The 14,084-nt window shown below is 37.0% G+C and overlaps 1 protein-coding gene across 1 annotated transcript in view; it reads right to left on the bottom strand.

The window, feature by feature from the left end:
* The window catches only part of LOC150089386 (uncharacterized), a 323,259-nt gene that overhangs the window by 255,249 nt on the left and 53,926 nt on the right, over positions 1-14,084 (bottom strand). The window contains exon 4 of the mRNA XM_090368558.1: positions 8,334-8,402. Within this exon, the coding sequence (XP_090224684.1) occupies positions 8,334-8,402 (69 nt within the window). The remainder of the gene's footprint in view (positions 1-8,333; positions 8,403-14,084) is intronic.

The following is a 14,084-nucleotide window of genomic DNA, read 5'->3' as shown; positions in this document are numbered from 1 at the left end:
TTAATATATTGATTCTAGGAATATTGCCTCACAGGCCAATATTCCTAGGATGATATCATAATTGGAATATTGCCTAACAGGCCAATATTCCAAGATTCCTAGGAATATTGCCTCACAGGCCAATATTCCTAGGATGAAAGAAATTTCCTAAGTAACAGTTCCTTTGAAGTCGTTTTTTGAACACACTTTGCCAAATATAATACAGGAATATTATGTTATCTGCAGCATATCATAAATATTTGAAAACTGCTGGATAGTGTTTGGACAACTGACCTGTAAAAAATGGCTACTAAGTATACAAACAAAAAAAATAAATAAATAAATAAAATAAAAAGAAAGAGAGCTTTGATAAAATCCTTAGAATTCACCACATTCAGGTTGTGACTTATGATTTTTGTCTCATCAAATCTCCTTTAACTGCAGAACCTGAGTTTTGAGTCTCTTAATCAATAAGAAATTGAACTTTCTAGAATATGTTTAAATAGATCTGTACTGCTTGTCCTGTGAAATTAAATATCCTAGAACAATATCTACTTTGCCATGGATTGTAGATCATTACAGATTATGAGAAATCATTGGCAAAGAGGGACAACAAAGACTTCTTTACTTATGTTAACTCTAGAAGGAAGAGGATGAATCAGATTGGTCCACTTGATATCGATGGTTCGACTGTTGATGATCCTGCTCAGATAGCTGACAAACAATGATTAATTTGCATCTACATTCACATATGAAGAATTATGTAAGGAAGTGGAGGCCAGAAGTTTATTAATCTTTATCAGGGAGATAAATGATTTTGCAATAACTGAGAGGAAAGTGGCAAATTGCAAAGGAACTGAATGCAGAAAATAATTTTGATATCATATAGTAGTAGTAATGGCATGTGACGCAAGAAACCAAGTTTCTGAGCTTATGCAGCATCAACCAAAAAAAATTACAAAACAATTCCCCCTAAATGTTTGTCCAGTTACTCCTTAAATTTATTTAACCTATCAACTTCCACAACGATATATGGAAATTTGTTCCAGCAATTAACCACCCGCTGGCTAAAGGCAAATTTCAGCACATCTATTCTACATCTGTCCTTCCTAAATTTGAATTTATGCCCCCTTAGGTTCATAATCTGAAAACATGGAAGAATCCCATCAGAATTCAGCTTGCTCAACCCATTCAAGGCCTTATACACCTCAATCAGATCAACTTGCAGGTGCCTAGTCTCCAGCCACTGCAATTTGCAGAACTTAAGCCTCTCCTGGTAAGAGGATCCCTTCATTCCCCTCACCAATCTTGTTGCTCTTCTCTATACATGCTCAAGCAAATCTACATGCTTCCTAAAATGAGGCCTCCAGACTTGTATGCAGTACTCAAGGTGTGGCCTGACCATTGCCTTATACAGAGGGACAATCACCTCCTTTTCCCTGCTAGCAAAATTCCTGTATATCATTGACAAAACCTCATGACCTGCTCTGGCAGCCTGTCTGCATTGCTCAGAAAACTTCATATCTGACTGCACAATTACTCCCAGGTCGTTTTCATTTTCTACCACCTCAAGTGTAGTTCCACACAGTTGGTATGTTACTCTGGGGTTACTTCTACCCATATGCAGTACTTTGCATTTGTCAATGTTAAACTTCTGTTGCCACTTCTCAGCCCATCTGCCCAAATTTTCTAGATCCTGTTGCAGTAGCACACTGCCATTACTGTCATTAACAACCCTGCCAACCATTGTATCATCTGCAAGCTTTGACACTAAGCCTGATATACCTTCATCAATATCATTGATGAATATACAAAACAACAGTGAACCCAACACCAAACCCTGTGGGACTCCACTAATAACATTAGTCCACGAAGAGCAGCACCCATTGATTACCACCCTATGCCTTCCCCCACTCATATACTTGGATTTCAGGAAAGATTTTGATATTGTTGCACATTAAAGACTGTTGTACAAATTGGAGTAGTGTGGCATTAAGGGCAAGTTGCTGCTATGGATACAATGGTGGGTTAGAACAAAGAGAGTGGTAGTCAATGGACACTGCTCTTTGTGGATTAATGTTATTAGTGGAGTTCCCCCAGAGTTCAGTGTTCGGTCCACTGTTGTTTTGTATATTTATCAATGATACTGATGAAAGTATATCCAGCTTAATGTCCAAGTTTACTGAGGATATGAAGGTTGGCAGAGTTGTTAATGACAGTGTGCTACTGCAACAGGATCTAGAAAAGTTGGGCAGATGGTCTGAGAGGTGGCAAATGAAGTTTAACATTGACAAATGTAAAGTACTACATATGGGAAACAGCAACCCCAGAGCAACGTATCAACTCTGTGTACTACATTGACAGTGGAAGAGAATGAAAAGGGCCTGGGGTAATTGTGTAGGCAGATATGAAGCTTTCTGAGCAATGCAGGCTGCCAGAACAGCCTATGGGGTCTTGTCAATGATATACAGGAATACTGCTAGCAGGGATAAGGGCACACCTTCAGTATGGCATCCAGGTCTGGAGACCTAATTTTAAGAAAGATGTAGAGTTCCTGGAACAAGTGCAGAGAAGGGCAACAAGATTGGTGAGTGAAACAAAGGGTTGCTCTTACCAAGAATTCTTCCTCTTGCTCAGATTATGCACTTGAGGGGGCATAAATTCGAATTGTTGAAAGACAATTGCGGAATAGATGTGCGGAAATTTGCCTTTAGTCAGCGGATGGTTGTTTGCTGGAACAAACTTCCATCTCTCCTTGTGAAAGTTGATAGATTAAATAAATTCAAAGAAAAACTAGACAAACTTTTGGAGCAAATGGATGGGTGAAATAGGAAGGGTGGTTTTCAGTCTGTGAAAAACAGACTGAAAACCACTGAACTAAGGTACTATTTTTTAAAATAGTCTGTTTGAAAAATTTAAGGCATCTCATCATTAGTTACTAAGCCATAGAATTATTTACATATTATTTTTCCCAATCTAAAATGATCCAGAAATAGTTCTTAGATATGAATTCTGCAATGATCTTATTATTCTCTACTTTCTTTCAATCATCATAGATGCTTTCAGCATACCACATAATCACCCTTTCATCCCCTAATGATGATGTGGGTACTAGCTGTAACACAGTGATCACTGTTAAGTGCAGCAACAACAACTGACAACTCAATATATGGAAGGTGAACAAACTGAAAGATCTATAGCAGCCATATGTAGGCAAATGGATACCAGTATGTGCTCCAGAATTTAGTAGCATTAGGTAATAGGCATCCAGCAGAAATTCTATTAATCTTTTTCTCTTGTTCATGAATGGAGACCTCCACAGTAGAGGATGACCTGTAATCCTCAAGTAGTAAGCAAAATGGAGAGAGTTTACTTGATTTATTCATTATTCAAGATTATTTGTACAGCATGGATCACTGAGTGTGTTGAGAGAGAGAGAGAGAGAGAGAGAGAGAGAAGCAAGACTAAGTGTAATGCCAGTTAAAGCTTTGTGTCTTTGTGTGTGCGTGATGTAAGGAGTGTGAGGAAATGAGGTGAAAACTCAGCGTTGTATGAGCCTATATCAGAGCTTGAAGGACAGGGTGGATGCCCTCGTAGGATCTAAATTGAGGGGCCCATCAAACTCTCAGCTGCCCACATCAACGTCAGAGCTTGCACTTGATTATCACGTAACACAGCAACAACCTCCCAAGGCAGAATGCACTGGTCCCACAGGAACTAGAAGTTGTTGGTGACTCTATTGTCAGGGAAACGGGGAAAATGGTATGTAAAAATCCTTTTTACATACCATTTTATATACATACCAGGGTATGTAAACATGGTTATGTAAATCTTTTTACATACCAGAGTATGTCTGCCAGGGGCAAAGGTTGATGACGTTGTATAGTGGATATCATCTTTTAAGGGCACAAATGGTGATATTGTTGCACACATTGGCACTAATGATATTAAGAGTAGGAGACTGGTGGAATTACTTAACAAGCACAGGTCACTATTGAAAAAAGGGCGTGAATTAGGGTTGAATTTGAAAGTATCTGCAATTCTGCCCAGACACAATAGGAGGGAGTATATGATGAGAGCCTTGTCGATCAATTTGGCCCTAGAAGGATTGTGCAAGGCTCAAGGGGTAGAACTTTTTTCAGCCTGGTCTGTACATGTTAACAGGAGAAACTGCTTCTACAGGGATGGGATACACTTAAATAGAAAGGGTGCAAGAATATTTGCTGAAGCTATCAAGGCAGTTTTAGGTGGGTCAGAAAACTGCTAGCTTGGAGGGATACAAGGACTAATAGATTAATGGTAGCCACTGGCAGAGGTGCAAGTGATTCTTGCACTGCTTCTATTGGAATGAGCAGCACCCTGGAAAACAAGATGCAGGATATTTCAGAGACTGCTGGGAGTCACTGCGGTACAAGTAAACACATGGGTTGTGTTAGGATAGCTAAGAATAGGAACAGGTGCATGTATACTTGCATATACACCAATGCTAGCACTTTGGTAAATAAAATTGATGAATTTGAGGTATAGCTCTAAACATCAAAGGCAGATATTGTTGGGATATCAGAGGCATGGTGTCACACAGATATAAGGAATGCAGAACTGGAATTGGACTGGAGATGTGCAAATGTGACCCCAATTCACAAAGGAGGATCAAAGGTGACAAGTAATTATAGAACTGTTACTTTAACTTCTGTTCCAGGAAAATTAATGGAGCAACTGGTAAAAGAAGAGCACTGCAGAATCATCTAGACAAGACTTCAGTTATAGCTCGGACACAGCATGGTTTTGTTAAGGGAAAGTCTTGCCTAACCAATTTGATTGGATACTATGATGTGGTCACAAAGGAACTGGATGCAGGAAATAACTTTATATCATATATTTGGATCTTAGAAAGCTTTTGATACTGTTGCACATGGAAGACTGCTGAACAAATTGGAGTAGTGTGGCATTGAAGGCAAATTGCTGCTACGGATAAAGGGATGGTTGAGTAGGAGAAGACAGAGTAGTAATCAATGGTCACTGCTCATTGTGGACTAATGTTATTAGTGGAGTCTCACAAGGTTCAGTTTTGGGTCCATTATTGTTTTCTGTATTTATAAATGATATTGATGATGGTATTTCAAGCTTAATGTCCAAGTTTGCAGACAATATGAAGGTTGGCAGGGTTGTTAAGAACACTAATGACAGTACACTGCTGCAACAGGATCTAGAAAAGTTGAGCAGATGGGCTGAGAGATAGCAAATGAAATTTAACATTGACAAATGTAACGTGCTACATATGGGAAGCAGTAACCCCAGAGTAAAGTATCAACTCTGTGGTACTACACTGACAGTGGTAGAGAATGAAAAAAACCTGGGGGTAATTGTGCAGGCAAATATGAAGTTTTCTGAGCAGTGTCGACAGACTGCAAGAGTAGCTCATGGTGTCTTGTCAATGATATACAGGAATTTTTCTAGCAGGGAAAAGGAGGTGATTATCCCCTTGAATAAGGCAATGGTCAGGCCACACCTTGAGTATTGTATATAGGTCGGAGGGCTCATTTTAAGAAGGATGTAGAGCTGTTGGAACAAGTACAGAGAAGGGCAACGAGATTAATGAATTGAACAAAGGGTTGCTCTTATGAAGAAAGGCTTAAGTTTTACAAATTACAGTGTCTGGAGACTAGGCACCTGCGTAGTAATCTGACTGAGGTGTATAAAGCCTTGAATGGCTTGAGCATGCTCAATGCTGATGGGATTCGTCCTCTTGCTCAGAATAATCACTTGAGAGGGTATAAATTCAAATTGAGGAAAGATAGTTGTAGGATGGATGTGCGTAAGTTTGCCTTTAGCCAGCAGGTGGTTGATTGGTGGAACAAACTTCCTCCTTTCGTTGTAGAAGTTGATACCTTAAATAGGTTCAAGGCAGAACTAGCCAGCAGGTAGTTGGTTGGTGGAACAGACTTCCATCCTTTGTTGTGGAAGTTGATAGCCTAAATAAATTTAAAGTTGGGTTGGACAGGTATTTGGAATGAACAGAGGGGTGAAATGGGAGAGTTTTTTTTTTTTTTTGGCTGATGCTGCATAAGCTTGCTTTCTTGTATCATGTGCCTCTACTAATGCTAAAAGCATATTGCCACCACTTCTACAGAAGTCAAAAGATGGACAAGAATCACTATTCCTCCATGGGCTGAGAACTCACTATTTCTATCACATCTATAGATAGCCTAGAGATCATAGGTTTAACACATATATAATAATTTATATATACAGCCACTCCCCGACTTATGTAAGGGTTGTGTAATGCAGAACTCTATGTAAGTAGGAATTTCCCTAAATGCTTTATGCAGCACTCGCAACTATGTGTGCTGAATTTGATTGAAGCAAAAAAAGAAATGTTCAATGGACATGGAAATAGAAAAATTGAATAAATTATTCTATCTCTTGCACAGGAAAAATTACAAATGTGCACAAAATTACAAAAATGTGAAAATTACAAAAAATTAGATAAAGAGAGAGGAGACAGGCATAATATCTGGAAGTTTTACCTTTGGAGTATCCTTGCCACAATTAACTCTCCAGCTTATAAGCATACTTCTGCTGCAGAAGTTGACGGCTGTGCAGATTTAGAAGGGGTTTTTTTTTCCCAACACATCACAAAATTTCTCTGCAGCTGCAGAATCTGCACTGGCAACTTCACTGCATATTTTAATGTTTTGGAAACCAGCGTGATGCTTGAACCTATTAAACCACCCATTGCTTGCCATGAACTTGGCTTGGGGTTCACCATACTTATCCTTAATGTCATCACAAATTCTTCTTGCTTTTGCTTGAATGGCCATTGGAATCAGGTGCACTTGCTTCTGAATCTGATTTTACATCCATATTATTAATAGCTTTTCCATCTTCGATATATAGCACCTAAACACTGTTTTGTGATCATTGTTGATCTTAAATGCATTGATCCTTTAACATGTTCTTTTATACGCGCACTGTCCTTTAAAATAGTATTCACTGTTGAAGCAGCAAGACCTAATCCCGTGATATAGATGGCAAACTTTGTCCTTTGTACTTCTTAATTAATCATCTTCGTTTCTAAATCAATTTTGTTTTGTTTCCTAGCACTGCCAGCACTTGTACATTACGTTGGTCCCTTCACCATAATAGGTAAATAGGAATGAAGAGAAGATTCTAAAATAATAGCTTAATAGCCTTTCCATCTTTGATATAGCACCTGAACGCTGTTTTTTGATCACTGTTGATCTTAAATGCGTTGATCCTTTAATATGTTATTTTATACACACACTCTCCTTTAAAATAGTATTCACTGTTGATCTTAAATGCGTTGATCCTTTAACATGTTCTTTTTGTCCTTTAAAATAGAATTCACTATTGAAGCGGTGAGACCTAATTCCATGCAACAGATGACAAACTGTCCTGCTTTGTACTTCTTAATTAATCATTTTCATTTCTAAATCGATTTTGTTTCATTTCCTAGCACTGCCAGCACTAGCACTTTCTGTCAGTCCTTTTCCATTCACCATTGTAATAAGTAAATAGGAATGAAGAGAAGATTCTGAAAATTTATTTATGTTTTTTATATGACTGAAGATTTCAGTGAAGGGGAAATCATTTTACCATAATGTAAAAACCCAACAATTTTAGTTATCGTTATTATTGCAAATGTAATACGGTTGAGTTTACAACCCATTTATATTAGATTGCGCTAACAGAAAAGCCCAATAAACTGGAAAGGGCAATTTGTTTTTATTGTTTTATGGTAGTGACCACCAGAAATGTGTTTTAAATAAATATCACAAAGGCATTCAAAATTGATCCTTATAATGGAAAATATGATAACGATGAAAGTGTAGTGCAATTTCCATTATAAAAATTACCATTTGGAGAGATAAACAGCTTAGTTATATAGCGAAAATTTCAACTTCTGAGGTCTTGGAACAAATTACCGAAAAAACAATGTGTTATTGGATTAACATTACAATATTTTCTCGATACCTCCATTTATTCCTATGGGATGCAAAATACATTTCCACGATTTTTTTAGGTTTGCACCGGCTGGCAAAAACTTAAAGTTGAATTTCCGTAAGTCGAGTATTATGCAAGCCGGGGAGTGCTGTATATATATTAAATTGCTTCATGTAAATCTTATATATCTATGTCCATAACTATGCCAAAGTTCCAATGACTGTTAACAAATAAATAACCAATAAATAAATAGCAAAATTTAGCTAAAACGGTACTGAATTTAATGTTTATGGAAATAAACATTAAACTTTGAATGTTGCAATACTCAAAATGAACAGACTTCTTGTAATGTTAATGTAACAAATTCTTAATAATTAATAAAAACCTACTCTATATGTTTCTTGAGTTCATCTGGTAATGAAGTTTTGCTGTCTGGAGACCTTGACCTTGATCTGTGCCTTATAAACAAAAACAAAAGTTTAAGAAATTAGAAAAAATATATCTCAAAAATTTATTAAAAATGAACACTTTATTCCACATTTTTATATGCAATTTATACACTCAATGCACTAAAGTTTATGGATCTCCTCCAATTGTGCTTGCAAGACAACTTGGAAGGGGCCTGTTACCTGCTGAACTTTGTCTTAATAATAGATACCCAAAGTTTTATTACCCAAAGTAAACTAAATGCTCATGGCATTTAGTTTACTTTGCCCATATAAAGCCTTACATATTTCAGTTAGGTCACCATACATTTCCAGATTCTACAGCTTACAGAATCCCAGTCTTTTATTTGGAAAGAATATCCATTTGTGCCCCCAAATAATCTTGTTGCTCATCTTTGCACCTTTCTAACCTATGTCCTTTCTAAAATGAGGTATCCAAATCTGTATACAGTATTCCAGATGGGATCTATCTATTGCCTTATTTAATGGAACAATCATCTCTCTTCCTACTTCATTGACAGAACTATACGAGCTGAGTGAGTTTATTTGCACTGCATAGAGTATTTCAAAGCAGACTGTTCAATACCCCTAGATCTTTTTCATACAACATTACTTTGAGTTTGGTATGTTATTCTGGAATTACTGCTACTGTTATTCTGGAATAAAATATAAGATATTGCATTTGGATGCAATACCTTATATTTATCAAATCTCAATTACCATTACACCCCATATGCTTAATTTATCTAGATACTCCTTAAGTACTCTGATAATTATCAGTAACTACAGTTCCTACCTTTGCATCATCAAAAAAACTTAAGACATCAAACTTGATATACCTACATCAATGTAATTAATAAACATTAAAAACAGTAAGGGGGCCCAACACCAACCTCTGAGGAAGTCCAATCACCACATTGGTCCATAAAGAGCAGTGGCCATTTATAACCACTCTTTGTCTCCTACATCTTAGCTAAACCTTTATCCACAGTAATAACTTCTCCCCTAATTCCACCATATTGCAACAATTTATAAAATGATCATATATGCCTATGATAGCCTGTGGTAAATATAAAGTAGTCTACATTAGTCTATGGTATCTACATTGGCATATAGTAAATAAATAAATTTTCTGTTTATACTCCGGGGAAACCAAACGGTTAGAGGAGTTCACAAGATAGACAGAATACAAGGAACAGCACCGTATTTAGCAGTCAAGGGCTTGAACCCCAGTCACTCAAAGCACGTGTACTTATGCACCCGTGCACCTGACCACTTGGCTACGGCAGCCATTTGTATGATATGATCTCGTCTGCAATCAAGTCACGAAAGAGGTTAGGGCAATCCAAGGCAGATGAGAAGCAAAGAAAGCCAAGAAAAAAGCAGACTTCTTTACTTATATTAACAATAGAAGGAAGGGGTAGAATTACATTGATCCACTTGATGTCAATGGTTTAACTGTGATAAACCTGCTCAACTGTCGACAGCCTGAATAGATATCTTGCATCTAAATTCGTGCAAAAGGAATTCTTTAGGGAAGCAGATGTCAGCTGTCTTAAATGCTTTCAAAGGGAATCAAAGGGTTACATGAGTAATCACAGACCTGTTAGCCTAACTTCTGTTCTAAGGAAAATAATGGGGTCACTGGTTAAAGAAGAAATGTAGAATCATCTAGATGGGAGTACAGTTATAATTTGAGCATGACTTTATTAAGGGGAGACCTTGTATGACCAATTTGATTGGATACTATGATGCAGTAAAAAAACAGCATGTGTACCCTGTACTCACAAAAGATGTTTTATTTTATGTGAAAACATCTTTCGCTTGGACGAGGTTAAAGGGGTTTAGTATGAAAAGAATCCGAACACGTTTAACATTTTAAAGCATTTATTTTTTTTCAAAAGTTTCATGAATTTGAGGTTGCAATACATGTTCCATAGGTAATTTACTTACAATGGGATTTGTGATAGCTAAAATATGATACATAAAGAGTGTAAATGCCTTTGAAACACAGCATCAATTATAGTTCCATGATTAGTAGTCAATACAGATCTAGAAGTATTTAACATTAGTCCAAATTTATTTTCTAAGAAATCAGTCAAAAGTTCGGATTGAGTATCTGAAAAATTAACGTTGAAATCTCCACTCAATATCATTGTTATTCAGTTGCATTTTTTGTGATAAAATTGTTGTAGCAGTGCAGCTGCTTCAATCGTGTAAGGAAGTAAAATGAAATGGATCAACTCAGTAATATGTCCAATCTTTTGGTTAGGTGAAACATAAATGACTACTGACAATATCGTTTAACCATCAAGAAGAAGGCATTCAGCTGCACAAATGTCTCCAACAGGTCTAACATACATGGATTTGCTACCAATTTGTTGATAAATCACTTCCATATGAAAAGTAACAACATAAGTATGATTTTCTCTTTTATGATAAACTGCTACACCGCCAGCTTGTTGATCTCGTTTGAAGTGAATGACACAACAAAGTTATGCTTCTTTGTTATTTAGCCATGTTTCAGAAAGTAGAAGTAAATTGGATTGTTGTGTAATTGCATCAGTGAGATCATCACTGTGAGCATGTAAACTTTGACAATTTAACATTAGAATGGAAAGATCTTGTCGTTTACTGATGAACTCTTATAAAATACCTTCATGATAAATAGAGGATTACTTGACAACCTGGTCATTTCAGCTTGAAGTGCAAGAGTGGATGTAGCATTTCTCAGTCCATGATAAAATTTCTTTTCTCCATTTGCAGCAATAATGTAAAGATCATTGATATCGGTAACTTGAGATAATGCAACATAAACTAGTTGTTGTTTGTGATATTCTCGTATTCATAAACTATGGAATCGAAAGTACCTCCCTGAGATTTATGGCTAAACGGAAATGATTTCGTTTAGCCAAGATAATTCTGCTGTTATTCAAAGAAACACTTGTACTTCTTCTTCTTCTTGCAACTGGTATGGCTTCTAATCGATTTCTCTAGCCGTAGCAAACCGCCGAGCCTCTGTTCTAGCAAGTCAATCCACAGCAGGTGATCCTGGAAATTTCAAACAAAGAGGTTTAATACGATTAGTCTTTTTGTCATATTCAATATGTGCCAATTTTCCTAAAGCTCCATTAGCCAGACCATTAGACACGTCAATATTAGTGGTTATCAAGTATGGTTTGCCAACAAATACAGGAAGTTCATACCGGTAATCCAGTGGTGTCTAATACTGCCATTTTATGAAGTTTTTGTTGCACATGAGACTCACATTCTGCATTTCTGCACCTGACATATATGTCTTCAGCAATTGACATAATGGTATCTGAAGACGAATTTAGCACAGAATTGTTATAATCGTTCACAGATTTATTTTTCAAATATAAACGAACACCATCAGAACACAAATTATCCGCTTCTTCTTTGCTCATAAATCTCAACTCGATAAGTTCCTGTCCATCGTCAGTTAACTGAACACCATTTCCAATTTTAGTCAACACTCTTGAAAATTCTGAATTCGACTGTCTCGTCATTTCATTGAGTTTGTAATATTGTAAAAAATGCCAAAGAGTGGGGCCTGCGATGAGTTGCTTAATCTGTTGATAAATAGGTGTTGCTCATACAGGGAGGAGGGGCGCTGCTGTCACAAATCACCGATCAAAAAAATGTCTAATCCACCAAAATTATGATCTACACAGCCCGTAACCTGCTTCTTTGGTGGCTTTGAAGCTTTTAATCTTGCATAGGCTGAGGGAGCTGAAATATGATTTTGCTTCTTTTTGGACAATGCAATCGAAACTGGTTGTTCCAGTACACTCTTTCTAGCCGGTTCAGGAATCAACTGAAAATCCTCAGGTAATTCATTTGAACTCAAATCTTTTGGATTGAAATCTTCAGGAAGTTCTTGAATATAATTAAGTGATGTCGATGGTCCAGCTTCTTGATGAGAAGTCAACGTAGAAGGTTGATGTTGATCAAAATCTTGAGAAACAGATTTTATTAAACTCTGCATTTTTGTTTCGTTTTCGACAAAAGAACGAGTTCAAAAACCCCGTTCTTTTGTCAACGTGGGAAGCTTCTTCGGTGGCTTTGAAGCTTTGCATACTTCTCTCGATTTCGCTCAGCTGGAGTGTTAGCCATCTTTGAAATACTTTTATAGATATTTTTACAATTCAGTAGTTAGCAAAATCCATTTGTAGACTAGTATGACGTCATAACAAAAACTACTGCAAGAAGTTATTGTTTGTTGAAGTGATTGTTTTATTGTTGCATTCTTGAACCAAAACCATTTAAAATTTTAAACAGTTTGATCGAAACTTACTTACTTATTTATGCTAGTTAGAAAGTTCATGTTGATCAAAATCTTGAGAAGCAGATTTTATTAAAGTCTGCGTTTTTTTCATTCTCCATGTTTTTGAACTCATTCCTTTTTGACACGAGAGGCTTCTTTGGTGGCTTCAAAGCTTTTATTCTTGCATAATATTACTACCTGCTGCTTACTCTGCCAAATCAACGTTAGTGACTGAGTTAGCATCATTTAGGGAATGATATGATTTCTGTATCTTAGTATGGACTTATACTGAATCAACAACTTACCCTATCAAATCAACATTAGTTACTGAGTTAGCATTGTTAATGCTATTTAGGAAGTGATGTCATTTGCGTAATTTGTTTGTTTGTTATTTGGTTTTTAGGAGCATTAGCAACTAAGGCCATATTGCTCCGGGATATGCGGTGGTCATTCCCTGACCTTTCTGCATCCTCCGTATTTGGTAGCGACGGGCTCGAATCCCGGTCTAATCAAGAAGCGTGTGCTACGCACTGCTGCGCCTTCCCACCTGGCTACGGAGACGCCTTTTGTGTAATTTAAAATCTAACAGCCACCTAATAGGAAGTGACGTCAATTGCGTCATTTCTGTAGAAGTTCATTACCAATCAACTGCATCATTTCTGTTACTGTAAGAAAATTTTGTTACCAATCAATTTTACTCTAGTGCCGCCATAGATGATTGCACATCAAAAGGAACTGGAAGCAAAAAATAATTTTAATATTATATACTTAGATTTCTGCCGTGGATAAAGGGATGGTTAGGTAGGAGAAGACAGAGTGGCTATCAATGGACACTGCTCTTTGTGGACTAATGTTGTTAGAGGAGTCCCATAGGATTCGGACACATTGTTGTTTTCTGTATTTATTAATGATACTGATGAGGGTATATCAGGCTTTATGTCTAATTCTGCATATGACGGTATACTGCTGCAACAAGATCAAGAAAAATTAGTCTGATGGGCTGAGAAATGGTAAGTGTAACGTTGACAAATGCAAGGTACTGCAGATGGGTAGCAGTAATCCCAGAATAATGTATCACTTCTCAGGGTAGTGGAAAATAAAAAGGACCTCGGAGTAATTGTGCACTCTAATATGAGTTCTCTGAGCACTGACAGGCTGCCAGAACAGCTCACAGGGTTTAGTCAATGATATACAGGAATTCTGCTAGCAGGGATAAGGAGGTAATTATTGCATTGTACAAGGCAATGGTCAAGCCACATCTTGAGCACTGTATACAAGTCTGGAGGCCACATTTTATGAAAGATGTAGAGCTGCTGGAATGGGTAAAGAGAAGGGCAATGAGGCGCTCTTATCACTTACCAAGATAGGCTTCAGTTCTTTAAATTGCAGCATCTGGAAACTAGGAA

The sequence above is a fragment of the Mastigoproctus giganteus genome, chromosome 2 (assembly GCF_048544385.1).
Source record: "Mastigoproctus giganteus isolate SK-2022 chromosome 2, ASM4854438v1, whole genome shotgun sequence".
In the NCBI taxonomy this organism is placed as follows: domain Eukaryota; kingdom Metazoa; phylum Arthropoda; class Arachnida; order Uropygi; family Thelyphonidae; genus Mastigoproctus; species Mastigoproctus giganteus.
This window is presented reverse-complemented; position numbering and strand designations above follow the sequence as displayed.